The sequence below is a fragment of the Crotalus tigris genome, unplaced genomic scaffold (genome assembly GCF_016545835.1).
Source record: "Crotalus tigris isolate CLP2741 ecotype Arizona unplaced genomic scaffold, ASM1654583v1 scf7180000023598.3388751, whole genome shotgun sequence".
Taxonomy (NCBI): Eukaryota; Metazoa; Chordata; class Lepidosauria; order Squamata; family Viperidae; genus Crotalus; species Crotalus tigris.
The window spans coordinates 560,277-583,537 of NW_024100068.1; the positions used below are offsets into that span (position 1 = coordinate 560,277).

At 39.8% G+C, this 23,261-nt stretch overlaps 1 protein-coding gene across 3 annotated transcripts in view; it reads left to right on the forward strand.

Moving 5' to 3' along the window:
* The window catches only part of PPP2R5E (protein phosphatase 2 regulatory subunit B'epsilon), a 100,944-nt gene that overhangs the window by 64,542 nt on the left and 13,141 nt on the right, over window positions 1–23,261 (forward strand). For all 3 annotated transcript variants that reach the window (XM_039319448.1, XM_039319447.1, XM_039319449.1), the window contains exons 3-8: window positions 13,522–13,718; window positions 19,367–19,468; window positions 20,641–20,733; window positions 21,219–21,349; window positions 21,452–21,511; window positions 22,683–22,791. In XM_039319448.1, the coding sequence (XP_039175382.1) occupies window positions 13,522–13,718; window positions 19,367–19,468; window positions 20,641–20,733; window positions 21,219–21,349; window positions 21,452–21,511; window positions 22,683–22,791 (692 nt within the window). The remainder of the gene's footprint in view (window positions 1–13,521; window positions 13,719–19,366; window positions 19,469–20,640; window positions 20,734–21,218; window positions 21,350–21,451; window positions 21,512–22,682; window positions 22,792–23,261) is intronic.

A 23,261-nucleotide genomic window follows, 5' to 3' on the forward strand; every position in this document is an offset into this window, starting at 1 on the left:
AGCAGTATTAACTTAAGAGCTGCCATCTGAAATTGAGCCGGTAGTCATTAATTATGATATCTATAACTAGAAGGATGTCAAAATCTGAATAAAGTTGTTACCCTAGAAAGAATGGGTGATTGATTCTATGCATAAAAAAATTAAAAAGCTTCAGAAAATGTTTGAATGCACAAGAAGTGAAGCACTGAAATGAAAGACATAGCGGTTGGAAAGGAAGAAGGAGAAAGTGGTACAATTCAAGGACAAGAGGTATAGAGTGTTAACAGTTTCAGTAAATGGGGGATGAGCAGCTTCTAGTTGTTCTTATGAAGAAATGTTTTAGAAGTTGAAAGAAAATAGGCATCCTTCTCAATTTGGCTTCAGAGCTTGCTAAAAAGTATAAATAATTGAACTATGACAACAAGAAAACAGGAGTTAGACAGCAAAGATTTATTTCCTTATTCTGCAGTTTTTCTTTAATCTTTCCAAGGTGGAGCAACAACATTTATTTGATTTACTTAAAAGATTTATACTGCTGCCCAATTCACTAAAGTGTGACTCCAGGGTATGTATATCTTAACCCTCTTTCTATTGGCTTCAGGCTCAGAGGTGGAACCCAAACAACATTGATTGCATGTTAGTAACTTCTAGCAACAGTGGGATAGTAGTAGTGTGTCCATCCTTGTTGTTCTTTTGACCCCTCAGTGATATTTGATACCATCTGTCATGGTATCCTGGACTGATTCCAGGAGTTGGGAGTTGAGGCACAGAGCTGCAATAGTTAACGTTCTGCTCTGGGATTGGTTTCAGTCAGTGTTGATATGGTTAGTATTAAGACCATTCTTTCCAATTGTCTTTACTTGCAGAATACAATCTGGGTCAGTCCCGGGACCAGAGGTTTTGTTTTCCAAGCTTCCCTGTGGGCTTGCCACTAATAGGAGGGGAGAGGGGGGAACATCGGTAGGAGGCATCCGGAGGCAGCGGATGGGACCAGCAACAGAGATGGCAGTAACAGCCCTTTCTCCAGCATAAGAGATGGAGAATCCACGAATGGGTTAACTCTATCTTCCTGCCCAATTGGACTAAGTCAGTCAAACTTGCCATGCCTGTCCTGGACAAGGACATTCCCCAGTCTCGACTTAGTCTGCAGCCCAGACGGACGTGACAAATTTGGTTCCCAGCTTATTAGCAGCAGGTTGTATTGAAGTTTATTCCCATTTGTGGATTTTTGATCTCTGCTGCCATCTTGACAGTGCTGGGATCAGCACTGTCCTAGATTGCATTGTTGGAGGCTTAGGACTTCCCCAAGGCATTTCATTCATTGCGGAAGTCTTCGCCTCATAATTAGTTCAGCCGATCGTCACGGCCGCCATTTTGGACGCTGCGTGGCGAACCGCTTCGTGGCTGTCGCCTGACTATTTCACCTTGTATTTGGTTTTTTAGTTCATCTGCATCAGCTGGCAATCGGCGGACAACCATTTCAGCTGAAACACAGGTCGATCTGTCCAGTTTTCCCCTGCATTTGGCCTTGCGGAGGCAGCGACAACCGCGGCCGCCATTTTGAACTGCTTCAGCAGTTAGGGGCAGATCCCTCCAGATGGAGGGAGGACAGGGGAGAAACACCAGCGGCCAGACAGCTGAATCTGCCCTATCTTAGGACAATTGGAACAAATTCGGGCCGCCCACAGTTTCAGTCGGCAGGATAACAGACTGACAATCAGTCTATCTCCTCACTAGCTGGATTGCCAGCCTTAAGGCCAACAGACACCTCTCCTGATTGTCAGTAATTACAGGCCTTGAACAAGTGGGGGTCGCCCAAGCATCAACTTGCGCTGTGCGGCCAACATAGGTCCTGACCAAATTCCTCAAACAAGTCCTTCAACCAGCTTGGATCCAAATGTGGTATTTTCTGAGCCTGTTGTGACTCAGCACCATGTTCCCTGTCCCCCTTTATTCTTGAACACTGTTCGGAGGCAATGGGCTATGCCTGGCATCTTTCCCTCCCTGGGGGGAACGGACAGAAAGCTGTTTAGCGCAGCACCAGCTTTGGTTGACGCTCTTGAGGTGCCAGTGGTGGATGAATCCTTGACCCCTCTGTTTTCCTCATCTACGGTGTCAGCGAATATGGCCGAAATTTTGAAGGCTGAGGACAGGAGGTCGGAATTGATGTTTCGCAGGACACACCAAGTGGCGGCATGGGCGGTAAGAGCAGCTACTTGCACATCCTTCTTCGCCAGAATCTCTCTCCTCTGGTTTCGCCAGCTCCAGGCTAGAGTTCCTCCGGAGGAGGTACGCACGCACTAAGACCCGAGTATATTGGTTGCAGCCTTGGAGTATATGGCTGATTCGTCATTACACACTGCCATAGAGCCCTACCCTCCAACGTCACCACACAACGGCTATTGTGGCTCAAACTTTGGCAAGCTGACGCCAAATCTAAGTGGCGTTTGGCAGTGGCCAGCTGTTTGGCGAGGCCCTGGCACCTTATTTGGTTGACAATAAGGATAAGAGGAAGGTAATGGCTTACTTCAGCAGAAGGGTGGGCAGATGTTCCAATCCGTATGCCCACAGGCTCAGGTCCTGCGCAGCCCTCCCATTCTTTCACTGCCAGGCAGAACTGCCCATCTGAGAGATTGGGCACCTGGGACAGGCCCAGGCAGCAGTACCAGGGCAAACGGCCCTTTCGGGGCACAGGAGGTCGCCCCATCAGAAGATCCAAGTGACTCCTGGGAGGCTCCTCCCATAGGTGGTGTCATGGTTCTGAAAAGAAGCAGCGTTTCAAAGAACTTTGAGGCTTATTTACCTTAAAGAATCCTTTTATTTCTGCATAGCATCGGCACATACAAAGGTAAGCCAAAAACTGAATCCTCCCTCCCCCAATCACCTGTGACAAAGCATAACTCATTCCTTCATTTTACAGTCATCAATCACATTCTCCAATTAATGTGAAGTGTGAACTGCCCCTCCCATTACAGCTGACCTTGGTAATACTGTGCTCAGATATTGTTATGGTTAGCTAGCATATTTTCCCATTCACTAGGCTAGTATTATCTGCTTTAACTCTAGAAGCGCTACACAGGCTAAATAAAACAGGTTTGCTTCTTCATATATGGCAAGCAAGAACATCCGATGTTAGCAGTTTTGACAGGTGGCAGACTGGCTCTTTTTGCCCACCAGTAGGAAGCCACCACCACAGATTCCTGGGTCCTCAACACCATCAGTGAGGTATCATCAGTATGCGGATGATACCCAATTGTATATCTCCACCCCGTGTCCTTTCAGTGAAGTAGTCGACGTGATGTGCCGGTGGCTGGAAGATGTGAGGGTCTGGATGGGGGTGAACAGGCTTAGACTCAACCCTGACAAGACCTAGTGGCTCTGGGTCTTGCCCCCCAAGGGTCATCCTGATGGTCCATCATTGGTCCTGGGGGGGCCCTCAGTGCAGGCACGCAACTTGGGTGTCCTCCTGGACTCACAGCTAAATTTGGAACAACATCTATCGGCTGTGGCCAGGGGGACCTTTGCCCAGGTTCGCCTGGTGCACCAGTTGCGGCCTTATTTGGACCGGGAGGCTCTACTCACGGTTACTCATGCCCTTGTCACCTCAAGACTGGATTACTGTAATGCGCTCTACAAGGGGCTACCCTTGAAGAGCGTTCGGAGGCTGCAGTTGGTTCAGAATGCAGCCGTGAGAGCGATTGTGGGTGCACCAAGGTACACCCATGTGTCACCTATCCTCCGTGAGCTGCACTGGCTTCCTGTGGGTCTCTGGACGCAATTCAAGGTGTTGGTTATCACCTTTAAAGCCCTTCATGGCTTAGGACCAGGTTACTTACAGGACTGCATACTGCCGTATAGTTCCCAGAGACCGGTGAGGTCCCACAGATTGGGCCTCCTTCAGGTCCCATCAGCCAGACAATGTCGGCTGGCGGGCCCTCGGGGAAGGGCCTTTTCTGTGGTGGCTCCGACGTGCCCTCGAGATTCGAACTACTCCCACCTTGCCGGCCTTCAAGAAAGCCATTAAAACTTTCCTGTTCCGGCAGGCCTGGGGTTGATGTCCCCGGGGGGGGGGCTGGGACACGATTGGGACATGTTGTATGAATGTATTTATTTTTATTGTTATATTTATTGTTTTAATTTTGTACGCCGCCCTGAGTCCCTAAGGATTGGGCGGCATATAAATTTTATAAATAAATAAATCAGGTACGGTCTGTCCCTGAAATATGTGTCCAACCCGCCAGGGCTCTTCATTTCTTGCCCGCTGTTAAAAAATCTGGTCAAGAAGGACCTCATGCATGAGGCCATTCGACATCTCTTGGAGATAAGAGCCATAGAACCAGTTCCGGCTGGTCAACTGGGACGAGGATTCTATTCCATTCTCTTTGTGGCTCCCAAGGCCTCGGGTGGATGGAGGGTGATACTCGACCTGAAAGGTCTGAAGTCCCATATTGCATACAAAAAATTCAAAATGCAAATGCTCCAGTCCATCCTGGCCAGCGTAAGAAAGGGAGACTTCCTGACGTCCATAGACCTCACGGAAGCATACCTCCATATCCCCATCCTTCCCGATCATCGGCAGTTCCTCAGGTTCTGTAACATGAACCATCATTACCAATACAGAGCCCTGCCGTTCAGCCTTTCGTCGGCTCCAAGAGTGTTTACCAAAGTCAATGCGGTGCTTGCCACGCATTTAAGGCTGGTGCCGGTATGTGTTCAGTGCTATCTGGATGACATTCTCATCCAGTCGCCCTCTATTCTGGCCGCCCAGTTGGACCTGGCCTTGTCGATCAAGACCCTTCAAGACCACGGGTTCTCGATGAACTTTCAAAAGAGCCAGACGCTTCTCTCCACCCGCCTACTGCACCTGGGCGCAGTGATAGACACCGACCGTTGCCAGGTCTGTCTCGGGAACGTCAGGACAGCATCCGAGCTCTGATCCTCAGGGTCCGCAGGGAGTGTGTAGTGACACTGGCTATGCTCTCCCAATTGTTGGGAAAGATGATTTCATGCATAGCAATAGTGCCTTGGGCCAGACTACACTCCAGAAACCTTCAATGGTTCTTGCTCCCATTTCAGAGATTGGGCACCAGCTCCTCCAACCAAAAGGGTAAGGGTTCCTCCTCAGACCCTAAAATCCCTTCAGTGGTGGTCCTCCCCAGCTGTAGCCAGAGGGTCATTATTCAAGGAACCCGTTCGGCTCACTCTGACTACTGCCACCAGTCTGTTCGGCTAGGGAGCGCACCTTCAGTCACAGTTGGCTCAGGGCCGGTGGTCCCGGTTAGACCTGACGCACAACATCAACTGGTTGAAGCTCAGAGCCATACACCTGGCTCTCCGCCACTTCTGCAACAGGATTGTGAGGCAACACGTGCTGGTCCTTACGGATATATGGTGGCGAACACCCACGTGAACTGGCAAGGGGGTACCCTTTCCAGGTCCCTTATGGCCGAGGCCCAGTTGCTGGGATCCTGGGCAGAGACCAACCTCTCCTCCCTCAGAGCCGAGCACATCTTGGGAGAGGCAAATCGACAGGCGGACTTCTTGAGCAGGTCGACACTGGATTATTCCGAATGGCGCCTGCACCCAGATCTCTTCACACAGATATCGGAGAGGTTCGGTCAACTGGTTCTGGATTTGTTCACTTCTCCGGCGAACTCCCACCTCCCGAGATTTTTCTCCCGGTTTCCCTCTTCGGGGGTGGAGAGAGTGGATGCCCTCTGCAGTCCATGGCCAGGGGCCCTGCTTTATGCGTTCCTCTCCCTCTGATTCTGGCAGCTATCCGAAAGATACTGCAGGAGCAGGTGGAAGTGATATTCATTGCTCCACACTGGCCAAGACGGCTGTGGTTTGCCAACCTCATGAACCTTTCCAGGATCCCTGCAGGTTGCATCGCACTCAGCCAGGGAGCTCTGCAGCATCCAGAACCCCAGTGGCTTCAGTTAACCGCCTGGCACTTGAACGCCGGATCCTGACACAGGATATCCTACTCGTCGGGAGTAATTTCTATGATTCAGGCCTCCCGAAGGCCAGCGACGAATCGCATTTATGACTCCACATGGAGGAATTTCTGCCATTGGTGTGAAAAATTCCACCTGGCTATCTCGAATGTGACTATTCCAATTATCTTGGATTATTTATTGGAAGGCCTCAACAAGGGCTTGGCACCCAATACCATCCACAGACAGGTGGCGGCTGTATCCACAGTGCTTATCTGTGATAATTCGGAGCCATTGGCTCAGCATTCCATGGTATGCACCTTTATCAAGGGACCACCAAAACAAAACTGCCCGTGGTTCATAGGTATCCCTCTTGTGAGTTGCTGCCGGTCTTACAAGCCCTCACTACACTGCCATTCAAGCCTATCAGAACCTGTACCCTGCGATCCTTGTCTCTCAAGGTCGCCTTCCTGATAGCTGTTACGTCAGCTAGGCGGATTTCTGAACTGGCAGCTCTCTCTATCAGAGATGACCTATGCATCTTTCATCAGGACTGAGTCGTCCTTCGCTTGGATCCTGCCTTTATTCCCAAGGTCAATACCTTGTTTCACAGGACGCAGGAAATTGTACTGCCAGAATTTTGCCCTAATCCGTATCATGACTTGGAACGTCAATGGCACGCACTGGACGTCCGCAGGGCATTATGCTGTTACATCAAGCGGACGGCAGCCTTTCGCAAGTCAGAAGCCCTCTTTGCCCTTCTTCTATCGGGCAAAAGGTTTCTGCCTCTACCATAGGCAGGTGGATCAGGGCTTGCATTGCAGGGGCATATCAGTCGCATTCCCTATCAGTTCCAAGTCATGTTACTGCTCATTCCACTTGCAGTGCTGCGACCTCAGCAGCATGGGTAACACAGGCGTCCATCGAGGATATTTGTAGGGCGGCGACATGGTCGTCGCCTTCCCCCTTTGTGAGGCATTATAAACTGGACAAGTTTGCCACTGAAGACACCACCTTTTGCCGGAGAGTGCTACAGCAAGTAGTGCCAAAGGGCGGGACACTGGCCCAGACTGATTCTCTCCCATAGGGACCGTGTGGCTTTGGTATGTCCCATTCGTGGATTCTCCATCTCTCATGCTGGAGAAGGGGTGTTGTCTTACCTGAACGCCTTTTCTCAGCATGAAGATAGAGAACCCACACCCACCCCTTAGGGTCCAACAGGTTCAGTGTCAGGGTCTGGGAGCCAACATGTTGGACTGTCGTCAATAGCTTCGCCCTCGTTGAGACCGGGGAATGTCCTTGTCCAGGACGGGCGTGCAAGTTTGACTGACTTAGTCTAATTGGGCAGGAAGACAGAGTCAACCCATTAGTGGATTCTCCATCTTCATGCTGAGAAAAGGCATTCAGGTAAGACAACGCCCCTTCCCTCCTCGTACCTGTATGCTGGAAGGGGGACCTTGCGGAATGCAGCTGTGAGGCCGTCCCATCGAGCAACTGATTGGTGGGGGGCAATGGCGGGGATGAAATCCTGTCTTGCTTCCTTGCTGGATGCTGGCTAGGTGGGGCCGGCCGGGAGGCACCTATTTAGAGCGCTGGGAGGCGGTTGCTCCTAGCGCTGACTTATTTGCTGTTTGTTCGACTACTGCATGCCAGAGCATTCCGTAAATAAACCAACCACCTGTGAACCCAACAGCTTGTTTCTTGTTGGAGTCAGGGGTATGGCAAGGACCTCTGACATTCAGACTCATTCTGGAGCCCATCCTCAGGGAATTTCTCTGTAGCAGAGAGAGTGCTTTGGACTATTCTCTCTGTGTTATTTATATGGTGCCTGATTGTGTGTGGCTTTTTAGTTGTAGATTGGGGTATTGATGACCAGCTATTAAGTTGTTCACTGTTGTTTCCTTGTGCTGTCAAGCCCCTGCCTCCTAACTACTTGATAAGCTGGTAGTAAATCAGTACTCTTGTTGACTGATGGGGGTCTATTTCCCAGGCTTCCATCATTTCCCTTGCTGTTTTTGTATCTGCTCATCCAACAACCTTAGTAGCTGCATAACTGAATATATGTCTTCGTTTGTTGCAGCGTGAGGCTACAATGAGTTTGCATCTCCTTGTCTGAAGGCTTGATAGTGTTCTTGCAATCTGGCGATTAGCTTACTCCCCATCTATCCTACATACTCACAGGGGTAATCCGGTAGATTACATTGGAAGCATCTCCCACCTCCAAGCAATCTTTACAATGCATAATTTTTCCTTGTATAGTAGCCTCTGGGTGGTGTGCAGTGCTCACTTGCAGATCTCGGAAGCTGCATTCTACTGCTTCTGAAATGTTTTTGATGTATGTATGGCAGGATGGGTCATGTGGTTGGTCTTGTACCTTGTTTCTTCCTTTCTCTCCCTGCTCTGTTGTGTAGACATCGTGTAACAAATACTTGTGGGTGCCCATTCTGCCTGAATTGTTTGCTTAGGCACCTGCGAACAACATAGATGGGCTCATCTATGATTCAGTCTCAAAGCCAATTTTTTAAAAAATATTACTAAAGTCTATTGTGATCTGGGACCCCCAAATTTTTTTGTTTGTGTTTGTGTGTGTGTGTGTGGGGGGAAATTGATGGGAATCATTGCAAAAAGCAAATGCTGCAACATTAAAACATGATTCCTAATTCCCATTAGTTGACTTTTGCTCAGGGAGGGCACTGGAGCATGCTGATCTTGTGAGAGGCAGAAATAACCAGAGGCAGATGGTCCCACAAATAACATAATCAAATTGTGTATTGTAAGACTTTGCAAATGATAATATCTTGAACTGCACTCCGAAGCCTGTTGGGACCCAGGACAGTACTACATGGGTGTAGTGTGATGTGTCTCTAATTATCCAAGTTGCTGATTTCTGGACCAATTGCAGTTTCTGAATGGCTTTCTGGAGCAGCCTCATGTAGAGTAAGTTGCAGTTGTCCAAATAGGAGACCAAAGTGTGAGTGACTATTGGCAGGTCCTTCTAATTCAGGAACAGGTACTATCCAAAATGGAATGGCCATAGCTCTCACCTCCTCCAGCAGGAACTGGGAAACTAGGAGGACTCAAATTATATAACACTTCTGAGCTCATAATTCAGAGGCCCTCAAGCCTATAGCCACTAGGTTTCACTACGATTGAGTTGAAGCCTGTTCTTCTCCATCATGCATCCCCAATTTTCTAATACTGGGAAAAGATCTTGTCAGCATCACCTGGTTGGCCTGGAGTAGAGATACAGAACTGAGTCATCATCATGCTAATGATACTTCAGCCCATACTGACAAATCACATTGCTGCTGGTCCAACAGGAAGACCAAATCTGGAGTGTAACCTTTGTCCTGAGTCAGGCTGTGAATGACTTGGCATAGGCTTATGGCTCACATGGGAGCCATGAACTCCAGAGCTGCCTCAGACCCCATTCTTAGGAAAAGCAGATTAAAGTCTTCCAGAACCATAAGTCTTAGGAACTCTTATCACCAATGCAAAAATGAACTCAATGAGTTCAGGCAGGGATATTGCTATGCAGCAGGGAAGTTAGTAGAACAGCAATCCCAATTGATCCCTAAAATCCAGCTTGATGAACAGCATCTCACAATTGGAAATCTGAAATTTGTAAGAGATTCTCTGATAAAAATCGTCAGATTCCCCATCCCTGTCCTATAATCTCAGCTGACACACTTGAAACTTGGCTAGGCAAATTTCAGAAAAGGCATCCTCCCCTTTCTGTCTGGGCAATACATGTTATGATCAAATGGATAAGGGAGGCTTCGCCACAGTGTGACTTGGCATTTAGTCGCAGCAACCAGAGTTGTTTGTCTTTTCTTCTTAAGTTATTACAGCTGGAATTATTCCTTTCCGTCCAACCAGTATGTAACATGGAATCTGTCAGTGATGTTTGCTATCTTACTTTAGACATTTTATTTGTCATATTAGGCAATCTAGCAGTATTCAGTGTAAACAATTACAGCCAATCGTTTAGTGACTGTTCACAAATATGATGGTAATTTTTTAAATAGATCATTTTCTGACCAATGCATGCATTTACAACCAAATTTTGCGTGCCATTTTAAAATCTATTAAGGCAATTAAAGAGGAAGATTTAAATTTGACTAGTTAACACAGATTGGAGTAAAATAGTTTAATATTGGATGTATTGAATATTTGTGAACAATGGACTCAGAAATTAATTTTTATAATCTTTGCCAAAATAGACTGTGTGTAAATAATATGGATGAGGAACGAGTTCTACTGGACAAGGCTGATTTTAATGTGGATTTTAATGTGGATTTTAAAATGAAAGGCTACAAGAATGATCTGAAAAAAGATGATGTACTGGATATACAAATGAAACTAGCTGACGTCTTAATAATTAAAAGGGACATACAGATAACAAACAAGAAGAGTGACTTGATTGGATTTACAAAGGAGACCTGTTGAAGTTTTGAAAACTGGTGAGAAGAGACAAAAAAAAAATAGAATCAAGTTCTAGGGCATTATTTGAAGGGATTAAAGACTGAGGTTTTGAAAAGTAAAGGAGAAGAATGTGAAGTTGGCTTGTTTGATCAAGGTGAAAGTAGATGTTGTTATTTCTGATAACCTTTCCTGGACTTTTGCTGACCAGGACTGAATGACAGAGTTTTAAAGATTTGTTTATAGATAAGTGATGAGATATGGGATGAAGAAACTGCTTTATTTTAAGAGAAGGTGATAAAATTGTTGTTAAACAATTTTAAAAGTTATTAAAATTGTCTATACATGTTGAGACAAAGTATACTTTTCTTTTTCTTTGCTATTTTTATTTTTTCTGCACACTATTTTTTCTTTTTATTCCTTTATCTTCTGTAATTTGTATTAGTTTTTATCTGTATAACTGTAATGCTTAATAAAAGAACCTAAAACAAAGGATAGCCTGGAGGTTATGAGAAAAAAAGCTGTTAACATAAGATAAAATAACCTTTATTGTCATTTTTTTTACTGTGGGCACAATGGCACACATTAAAAATGAAATTTAGTTGCCCGCTCTCAAAGTGAAACACATACATGACACACACCTAAACATACTATGAACAACATATGTATAGACCCACACCCCTACATATACGTAGCAAATAAATATTAAATACTGTCTATCTTGAATATATAACAGAAGGAGGAAGCTTGAGAGTTCACAAGGTTAATGCTGAATGGAATGAAACTATGGCTGAATCTGGATATTCTGCTACGGATAACACAAAGCCTCCTCCCAGAAGGTAACAAGGAAAACAGGTCGTGAAGAGGATGTGTAGTGTCCCAGATAATCTTATGGACCCTGCTCAAGCAATGCTTCTGTGCTATGTCCTGGATGGGAGGGAGGGAACTGCCAATGATCTTTTTGGCCATTCTCACCACTCTCTGCACCGCCTTCCTGTCTGAAGCAGTGATGCTTCCAAACCAGATTGTGATACTGTATGACAGGATGCTTTTGATCGTCCCCCTGTAGAAAGTGGTCAGGACAGGGGAAGGAAGATGTGCTTTTCTCATGCGACGCGGGAAATGCAGGCGCTACTGAATATAATCTCTTGATTGGTACATATTTAAAGAGGGATATTTATGGTAATTTTGCATATATTTTAGACAAATGACTAATTATTACTTTTATATGGAATACTTGGCACCCAAGGTTTTGTTTTTCTCAAAACTGAAGTTGCCTGAGTTTTTAATTTTCTTGATTTTTAGTTATATGTTGGGCATATAGATAGTCCTCAACTTACGGCCATTCATTTAAAGATGGCTGAAAAGTACAACAGCCTAGAAAAAGTGACTTGCAACTTGTTCTTGAAGTTTATGATTATTGCACCAACTACATGGTCGCGTGATTACAAATTGAGTGCTTGGCAACTGGGATGTATTTGTGATGGTTATAGCATCTTCAGGTCATGTGATTGTGATTTGTGAGCTTTCTGGCCCACTTCTGGAAAGCAAAGTCAATTGGGGAAGCCCACTTGTCTTAATGACCTTATGATTCACTTAACTAATGATTTGCTCAATGACTGTGATAAAAATGGTCATAAAATCAGGTCCAATTACGTGGTGACTTTTAATTGGTGCATCACTTAGCAACCAAAATTCCAGTCCCAATTATGCTTGTAAGTCGAGGACCACCTGTATTTATTGACTTTTGTTTTTCATTGGAATATAAATGATATTTTCCAATTATGAATTATTTTTACCCTTTTGGAATCTTACAACCTTTTGTTTCTAAATTTGTTAGGCATGAACAACCAAACCTACACCTGTACTGTTGAATTCAATCTAGCTACTTTATTGTTTTATGCCTAATTTACAGGAATCTCCTCAGACTGGCAGCTTTCTCCAGGGAAAGACAAGATAAGGCTCAGAGGCATGGGGGGGGGGGAGTGTCAGAACTTACCCTCTTGTGTTGCCATAATAAGTCCGGGCTAATTCCCTGCTGGAGCCCTCCTCCCAACTGGGATGGTTACTCTCTAACAAATTATAGGCAAAAATCTATTGTATTTCCAGGGCTGAAGGCTGTTAGATATATTTGGATGAAATTGAGAAAGGAATTTGGAATTTCACACAAATTTGTTTCATTTTTAATGATACTTCAAAAACTTTGAGAGTCACAAGAAGAATATAGCCTGCCTAAACCCATTGAATGCCAGTATATCCAGAAAACTACCTGGATGACTAAGAATCTTCATCAACATATTCAAATAAATCCTTGCTGTGTTCTCATTTTGTAGCAGATGTATTGCATCTTCAGACATTCCTATGATATATAAAGTTTTCTTAAAACTAAGCTAGCAAATCAGTTTTGTTAACAGTTAAATAATTTTATTAAAGAACATATTTAATAATTAACAAGAAGTTTGGAATGGAGAATTGCTGCTATTCACCAAATCTATTGCTCTTTGGTTTTTAAAAAGTTTGGAAATACGCCAGTGTACCAGATACCAAAAGCTCGCTTGGCAAAATGTGTGAACTTACATTTTTCGTGAGTTCTTTTTCTCATATGTTACATTTGGGGATTTTTGTTTTGTTCTATTAAAGCAATAAATAAAAAATTAATATAACGTGTTTCTCTTTTTTCTTTACTTTTTTCACAAGTAATGTAAAAACTACTAAATGTTATAGAAGAAGTTATTACATGCCACAATTATATGCATAAAATCTTTTATATTCTGTCTTAAAATTATTACAAGTAGCAAAACCGAGGGATGTGAAAGTTTATGTAATACTTTCCCTTTCTTTTGCTATTATATCTTTAGTAATATTATAAAACTGTTCTTCAGTTGTTTTCTCTTTTAAGTATATGGATGGTTCAGCATATTCCACTTCTGTTAGGTGGGAATTTAGAATGTTATTGTCTTTTCCAGGACTTAGGCTATTTAAGCCGCCATAGCTATATTACTGAAATAATACAAGTATTACAAATTAATGGCTAAATAAATACTTCTCAGCCCAAAAAGTTAAGTATCAAAAATCACCAATTGTCCTTATTTTGCCAAAAATATGTTATTAATTCTGCTACTGTCTTCTAAATCACAATTTGTTTTATGCAATAGTTTTAAAATTCTTTTTTTTCATCCTGCAGACGTTCCATCTTCAGATCAACCTGAATTGTTTCTAAAGAAACTTCAGCAGTGCTGTGTAATTTTTGACTTCATGGACACACTTTCAGATCTTAAAATGAAAGAATACAAACGTTCAACTCTTAATGAACTTGTGGATTACATTACAATAAGCAGAGGGTGTTTGACTGAGCAGACCTACCCTGAAGTAGTTAGAATGGTAAGTTTTTTTTTAGAAAATCATAAATGCTTTATTGATACTATTATTTGCTAAGCAGGTTTAATAAAGATATTACATCTCTGTGTTAGTATTCCACATTAGTCTTTTCAAATGCAACATAGGAAAGGCATTTTTCACTTTAGTATTTAAATTGCAGTTATTCTTAATTTCAGGTAAATAATATGCCTAGTAGAAGAAGTGGGGGAATATAAAGGCATCTTTTATTCTTAGCTTATTTATATCCAAGACTTTTATGTTAATTTGCTATAGTTCAGAAAAATGTTATGCTTTATTTAAACACTGCATAGTATTTTGATATTTTAGAAAAAAATAATGTTCGTCTGAGAGGTAAAGAAATTTTTTGTGCCAGCAGTTATAATTATAAATCAGTGTTTTTAAAGTGTTGTTTGAATTGCATCTTGTATTATTATTTTAATTTGCAAAATAGTGGGATTCCATTAGACTGTTCCCAGGGTAACCAAAAATAATCTTGATTGCTGTACAGTACTGTAGGTAACAGTTTGAGGTCTGAAATCATTTCTGGATACTTAAAAGCCTACTAACAAGTGCCTTACACCAGTTTTAGCTGGTGCAAAAGCCATTCATTTTTCTGAAAAATGACATCTCTAGCCCAGAAATATGCATATAATAGTAATTTGTGGAGTTTGTCTTTAGTGAACTGTATGTGGGATTAACTTTAAAACATATCTGGAGAATTATTTTGTGGAATGCAATCCACCTGTTCTCTACAAGAAAAGGATTACCTGGAAAAATAACAGCACAGGTTATTTTCTATATGGACTGGCACATATTAGTTGTTATATCTTTCCTGATTATAATGATGAATAGTTGTTTTGGTGCCTGGCCAGTAGCAATATAGTGCTGTTATTGGAAACTGCTAAGTCACCTCTATAACTGCAGATGTTCTTCAGAAAACTTACATTAGAAGAACAAAAGTGTCTGCGTAACTCAGAGTCCCATCTCCGTTACATGATTCCCCCCCAAAAAAGTTATGTTCCATGTAGCAGATTTTTAACAAGTACTCTGTATATATTTTGAGCATATACTATAAGATCTTTGTGTTTTTCATAGAAAGGAAGAATTTTAAAATAGAATTCTATAAAAAAAATATGTCTAATCCAGAAATACTTGAAATAAGATGAAGTTGAATATCTTTATTTTTTTTTAAATAAAAATATAAAGTACATTAAAATGATGGGAAAGTGAATCTGGCAGGTACAGGTATTATCTACAAGAATGTGGACAATCAAGATATTAGCTTAGTTTCTTTGGCCATATTTTGATACTGTTTTGGTGATATTATGTTCGACTTGTTGAAATAAAGAAATATTCTTCTTACCTGATTTTTATCACATAATTGCTAATAAATAAATAAATGTTTTCTTGTTACAGCATTAGACTTCTCTTCTTGTTAATATGATTTATCTGAATAGGGAAAAAGATCTAAAGGATAAGCAAATAGTAAAAGACGTCACACCCAATAAATACTTGTTTCAACAAGAATATACTTGTATCTATATACATCTGTTCCATTTATATAGCTAAATGCTTATTATATAGACCAGAGTAGCAGTTTTGTGGTCAGAAACCACAATATCTGCCCATGGCCCACAAGATCTTTTGTTAATGTGTATTGTCACTGGAAAGGTGCTCCAAATGTTAACTCTTTTACTGGTTTTAGGTTTTAATTTTCAGATGGGAATGCAGGGATTTTTGCTTAATGTAAAACTTGTGTACACATTAGTACCCTTAAAACCTAAAACCAGAACTTCAAGATTGACTGAAAATTACACTAATGAAAATTGGCTATTATCTTACAGTTTCAGCAGTATGAAATCTTTGAGATTGCATATAATGCAGGAGGCATTATACTTGAAATTTTAATTTAGTGATTATACTTTGTATGTAATGTCTGTACATAAAGAATGCTTTGACTTTTATGGAATTTTCTGGTAGAGGGTCAGCATATTTTTATACCAATGGGGTATATTTGGTCTTTGAACACTGTACAGATAGTTCTCCACTTACAACCACAATTGAGACTTGGCCTAATTTTACAACCATTTTTACTATGATTGTTAAGTGAATTACCATGGTAGTAAATCTGGCTTCCCTCATAAACTTCGCTTTTCAGAAGCTGGTTGGGAAAGTCAAAAATTGTAATTACATGTCTGCAGAACTCTGCAGCTATGGTAAATACAAGCTGGTTGCCAAGCACTCAAATTACGATTGCATGACTATGGGGGATGGTGTAACAGTCGTAATTTCGAGAATAGGTCATAAGTTACTTTTTCCAGCACTGTTGTAACTCTGAACTGTTAAACAAATGGTTGTAAGTCAAGGAATATCTATATTTTAAAAAATGGCAAGTCGGACCAGGATAAATTGAATCTAAACTCGTTAACAGTTTAGTTAAAACAATTCAATTAATATAGTTTCTTCCCAGTTAATAATTTCTCTTCTTTTAAGGATTCTGATTTGGTAAGACCTTTTGTGGGCTTGGGGCTCAGGTTGAAAACTTTTGGTGGCTACTTGCATGCTTGCAACCACAGACTCCATTTTGCTTTATAGTAACTAATAACTTTTTCCATCACCGTCATAAATCTGAACCATCAACCATTCAATCTGCGTGTCAAAATGTAGTGTCAAGGTTCCGACTGATGATCCCAACGAAGTGAACATAGTTGAGACATTCAAATCTCTAATGCAAAACTTTATTGAATACAGCACATTGGCACTGATGAATAAGAAACTAGCTCTAGTTAAATTGGTGCGAGAACAATAAATTAAAAGTATAGACCCTTCCTTCCCCACTGATAGTGCCGGTTACATTCCTTAATTGTCAGACATTTGTTATGAGAAAAATCTTCAGCTCCCAACCAGTGGTTCTCCGATAATCTTGGTTCCCACGATGGACCATTCACACCTGCGAAGAGCATTCCAATCATCCCCTCTCCCCCACCACTCCGGGTCTGTTGGCAAGCTAAGAAACAACCATGGCTGAAGCAGAATAAAGTTTCTTTGAAGCTTGACAGTTAGTTTTAATGTTAGCATCTTATAAATATTAATCCTATAAACAGTATACTTGTCATTTGATTTCTGGTGTGTCAATTGACAAACGTTCCTATGAGGGAAATAACAGTCTAGTTCAAGAATTGCAAGAAAACCATCCAGTGATATGTATTTACTCTAAAAAACTCCATAAATATTTCATTTTGAATAAGGGTCTATATCAGTTTAAAGAATGTAATTTTTACAGAATGTTTAAAATGTTATTTTCATAAGCAAAAAGCTTTGATTATTGGTCATGCAACACGTAATTAAGATATTTCTCCCTTTATTTGAAATTATATTTAGAAATCTTAATTGTTATCTTTTTTGTCAGAGATTGGCAATATTAAGTAGAAAAGTAGAAAGTATTTTCCCCAGCCATTTATTTTTCCTTTTTTCTTGCATTATATATCTAAAGTTGCTTTCTGTTAGTTTAAAATAGAGGTTATCTCTGCTGCTCAGAAGCATGCCATTGTTCATTCTTTATTTGGAGGTGGAGAGGGAAATTTAAGGACATACAATTCAGATTGGATATATGACTTCTTCTGTAGAAAGTGGAATTCTTTCTATAACACAAAGGATAATATATTCTGGTTTGTTTCAAGTGGTTTATAACGGTCGTTTTTCTCAGCTTCAATAGTTTTCTTAATTTTTTAATTATGTTTTTACAAATTAGAGTTGTCTTGATTATTATGATAAGGGCCAGCATTAAGTTATATTTGTATATAAAACTGTTGGAAACAGTCTTTGTAGGAAATCCTTCATTTCTTTCAGTGTGCCTAATTTGATTGGCTCTGTTATGCATGCCTGGTCAAATAATATGAATAGCCTACATAGATCCTATGAGATGGGTCTTAATTTATAGAAAACAGAACCTAGATTCTGTTAACAGATATGTCCCAAAGAAAGATTAAATATATTATGGTATTTATTAACTAATAAATAAGGCTTCTTCTGCAAATAACATGCTGTGTGAGAGTCTTGTTTTTACTAGCAGTATATTAGAATGCACCCTCTTGTGGTGAGAAGATGTAGAACAATTTATTCTTAGTCACTGTTTCTCGGTACCTATGTTTTAATTGGAAATGGTTGCTGTTTATTGTATTTGATAAAATCTGAAATGCCTATCAAATCCTGCAGCTATATTTCTTTTATTTACATATACAAAAGTGTATATTATTTGTTACTTTAAATTAATAATAAACTTTTAAATATTCTATATTAATGCTGTACTTCAATAAGTGGCTAATACTATAAGCTAGACAGGGAATTCCAATGTCATTGGCAATACTGGTAAATTGGAAAAAATATCCTAGAAAAAGGCAGTGACAGACCAGATACGTAACAACAAAATTGCAAGATTGTAGTCGAGAGTCAAGTGCAAATTGAGGGCACATTTACTTTTATGCTGTTATTAGAGGGGGTGCATAAAATTGTCCCGCTATATAATGAATGCTTGATTTAAGTCACAGTAAAACCATGGGAAAAATAAATATCACTAAAATGAAGAACAAAATAAAATACACGTAGAATAAAATGGCATTAAAATTTGAAACCTCTATATGTACTTTTTATAATACAATTAAAAGCTAGAAACAAGAGAGCCAAAGCTAGGAAAGGGGAAATCCAGCCTTCAGCTTTAATATATTAAAATGTAAATGAATATATGTTGTTTTCAAACTCATAGCATTAGTTATAGGAGGAGGGGAGGGGAGGGGAGAGAGAGAGAAAGAGAGAGACAGAGACGCTTACAATGTCTGCAGCATCCTCATGGTCAAGTGATCAAAATAGGGCACTTGGCAATCAGCATGTATTTATGACAGTTGGAGTGTCCCAGGTCATGTGATCGCTATTTACAACCTTCCCAACCAGCTTCTGATCTGCAAAGTCAATGGGGGAAGCCAGATTTGCTTAATGACCTTGGGATTCCCTTAACAAGTGCTTTGATTCACTGAACATCTGTGATTAAAAGGTAGTAAAATCAGGTGTGAGTCACTTAACATCTGCCTTGCTTAATTAACAATGGAAATTCTGGTCTCAATTGTGGACATAAATTGGCAAGAATCTGTACTCTTACTTGACTTGGATTAAAAATTAGGGGTCCTTTCATTTCAACCCTGAGCTACAAATATTCTCCTTTATTGGATTAAGAATATATGGTATAGATTCCTCCTTTCCTATGGAATTCATTCCATGATTTTAGGAAGATACAGTATTCAAGGATAATATTCTCCTGTTCTGTTCAATAGTGTAGCTCCTTCAGGCTGATATTAAAAGTGCTAATCACTTTAGAGTAGTAATAAAAATGTAGCCTCTTTAGTGCTGTCAGAAGCTGTTACCAGCTTTTATTACAAGAGTAAAAAAATCTGACAAGAATCATTAATGCACTTCTTAATCATATGGTGCTATATAAATTGTTATTATCTAAGAATAATTTTCCAGAATCTTTTGTAGAAGAATTCTTATAATCTGTAAATTATCCAAAAAGTATTCTATTTTAATCGCTGCAGCTCATCTCTTATAATTGGCTGATTTTTGTAGTAGGAATTTGAATGTTCCTTCTTTACCATTTCAAGGTTTCTTGCAATATATTCCGAACACTTCCTCCAAGTGATAGCAATGAGTTTGATCCAGAAGAAGATGAACCCACTCTTGAAGCATCATGGCCACATTTACAGGTGATTTTACTATTACATTATGTCATTTGGAAAGCACAGTCTTCAAATAACCCCAAAGAGTCATGCTTTCATAGCTCTCAAAACTATAATAGGGAGGCTTAGGCTATTGCAAAGGTGAGGGAGTATCAGTGGGAAGTTTGAAACAAGCCCAAGGCAACAGTGGATGGTGCACAACAAATGAGTAAAATCATATATAAAAATCACAGATACAAAAAACCCCCACATTTACAGTAAATATTATAAGAACAGAGATACAAACCTTAAGTAAAGAGAGAGTAAAAATAGTCAGCATTGGAGCCATCTAAACATGTCTCCGGGTCCCTGGGAATGCCAGGCCTGATAACATAACCAGGTCTTGAGAGCCTTCCAGAATACCAAAAGAACATCTAATTTTTTTTGGGGGGGGGGGAATGTTCCATGAGATAGGCATCAGGTCAGAGAATGCACATTTCCTGGGACCCATCAGATGTTGGCCCTTAGCTGATGGCACCCAGAGCATGCCTTCTCTGGCAGATCTAATGGAATGGTCTAATTAAACAGGTAGGGCAGGACCCTCAAATAGTCTGGTCTCATTTTTTTATTCTTCAGGCTTTAAAGAAAGAGAATATAGATATGAATGATCTTCAGGTGGAAAGAAGCCAAGTTTTTGTAGTATGCTAGAGACTTCTGATTAAATCTGATTAATCAGACATCTCTCTTGCTGTAGTGTAGAATACTCTTGAACATTTTCTGATTACTATTACATGAATCTAAACAGTTTAATTAACTCTCTTACATGTTGTAATTACTTTATTTTATGTGATCTCAAAAGTCTGGAGGGCAAAAAGTATATGCTGTTGATTACTCCAGAGAAATGTGACAATTCAGTGAACAAGTATAGAGGTGGAAAGTGTCTGCTCTCAGTATGAGTTCTTCTGATGATAATTAAATAAGAAGAATTAATGAGCACTAGATTTGAGTCACAAAGATTCATGTGAACACATGGAAATAAGACATTCTTTGTCTGGATTTATCTTTATTTTTTATTTTTAAATGAACAGTAGTGACATCAACAGAAACTATGTGGGGAACAATTACCTTCTCTTAGCAAAAATTACAAAACAATAATATATGTGTAGTAGAATTACAGCATGCATTTAGTCAGGACTAACCTATGTTATTATTTTTTGCAGCTTGTATATGAATTTTTCATACGGTTTTTGGAAAGCCAAGAATTTCAGCCCAGCATTGCCAAAAAGTATATAGATCAAAAATTTGTATTACAGGTACAGAGTTCTATTTTATTTAATCTTATGTTATTAATAAATATACCAGCCTTTGTTAATCAAGATGAATAGTAATGGTTAGTTACTTGTGCTCATTCAGTTCAGGGGATATTTTGTACGAATATTGGAGAATTATAATTAAGTTTACTGGATATAAGCTTCAAGAAATAGTAAATGCCATGACTAAGAATTTTATACAAGTGTTTGCCAGAATCCACTAATTGAAACATTTCTTGCCTCATATGAATATACCCTAAGTCGTGCAGGAAATCTGAATTGATCTCCTCTGTTATCACTTGTTACTAAAGAAACAGATGGCAAGAATTAGGCAGAAAGATAAAAACTAATGATATGCAATGTGATTTTTGGAACGTAGTAAACAAAAAAAACTGCAGGTTTTGGATAGAATAAAGTATTTCAGAAATATTAAAAGCTGAAAGTCAAGTAACATCTGTGACCTGTTGTGTTTTGCTTTATTTTATTAGCTTTTGGAGCTATTTGACAGTGAAGATCCTCGGGAACGGGATTATTTAAAAACAGTCTTACACAGAATTTATGGCAAGTTCCTTGGTCTTAGAGCATTTATCAGAAAACAGATTAATAATATTTTTTTACGGTAAGTTTTAAGAGAAGAGGGGCACAAGAGACTTCTTTTGGTGTTACATGATTTTATCACTGAATAAATATGAACATTTAATGAATGCAATTTGCTTTGTAGGTTTGTTTATGAAACTGAACATTTTAATGGTGTGGCTGAACTGCTGGAAATATTAGGAAGGTAATGAAGTCCCTTTCTTATAAGTAAGATGTAAATATAGTAATATTATGTAAATATGCTGCTTTTTCATCCGAGTTTATATTTTAAAGTGTGCGCACGTGCACACACACACACACATATGCAAAAGCTTGCTTCATTAAAAGTAATATAAAAACTAAATTTAGATGCCAGATCACACAATTACATTTATATTATATCCCGATCCTCGTTTATTCATTTATTCAAAAGACAAGAAAACAAATGACCAAAGCTTGTTTAACCTAATTTGATTTACTTAACTTGGTATACTGCCTAGTACCAAAGTCCCTTAGTATTTTACAAGAAATGCAAAACAACATCGATGCATTAATAACAGTTAAAATGGCAATTAAAACAAACGAAGTAAAATAATTAAAATCAATCAAAGCCTTTACAAAAATATATGGAGTCCTTGGTGCTCTCTGAGTTTGGTTGTTTTCTTGCAGATGTTTTATTACCAAACTAGGAAGTATCATCAAAAGATGTTTTCAGGGCCTTTTAAAAAGCTAATAAAATTAGTTTTACTTATAACTTCCATGTATAGTCTTTTTGAGTTCACAAAGAAAAAGTGGAATATAAATATGAATAATCAGTGATGATGATGATGATGATAATCATCATCATCATCATCTGTTACATAACTACTGGAACTACCAGTCCAGTATCCAGACTAAACAATCGTCAATAAGAATGACAAAAATGTTGAATACTGGACATGGTAGCCCCAGGAGACAGCAATAGAAGAGAAAGAATGGAAGAAAGTCACAAAATACAAAGATCTGCAAATAGAAATAGAATGACCATGGCAAAAGAAAGCAATATCAGTATCAATAGTATTAGGTGCCTTGGGTGCAATCCCCAAACAACTGGACCAAGATCAGCATTGACAAAATCAACATTGAACAATTGCAAAAGGCAGCTTTGCTTGGAACAGTTTATATCTTGCTATGATACCTCTAGGGAGGTCTAGGTTCAAGTCCACTCTTCACCATGGACACTGACTGGGTTTGGACCAGTCGCACCCAACCTACCTCACTGGGTTTTGGTGGTGGGAATAAAATGAAGATGGAGTTCAATAAGTTTGGAGGAAAAGCAAGTTATATGTGATATAACAAAGAAATAAATAAAATGTTTCTTCTTTTCTTATTTCTAGTATTATCAATGGCTTTGCTTTACCTCTTAAAGCAGAACATAAACAGTTTTTGGTGAAAGTACTGATCCCTCTACATACCGTTAGAAGTCTATCGCTGTTTCATGCACAGGTAAGAAACTTAAGTACAATGAAATGTATTACATTTTTGTAAGAACAGTGTCACATTCTGTTTTATACACAATGTACAAAATCACTAAGTTAAAATAAACTTACTATCATACATAACAGACTGGGTCCACAAATTGTTTTAAAATGTTCAATGTTGTAAACTAGGTTTATTGAATAGGCGACATTTGGCTCAATTCTTACAGTACTTTAAGCCATAAAACATGTCACAGTAACTGGATTTTCAAAATTTGCTAAGCCCAAATCAAAGAAATCACTGCTTCTGGGAATCTAGTTATATAATAAATCAGAGGGTGAAACTGATCTAAGATGTGAATTATTAATGGAACTAAATTTCTAGTCATCCATTCTTTAGTCCTCAGTTCTCAACTTGTTTGGAGTGAGCCTCCCATTACATTACTTAAAGGATAAATGAAGCCTTCAATCTTCAAAAGGTAACATATCCTGATATTT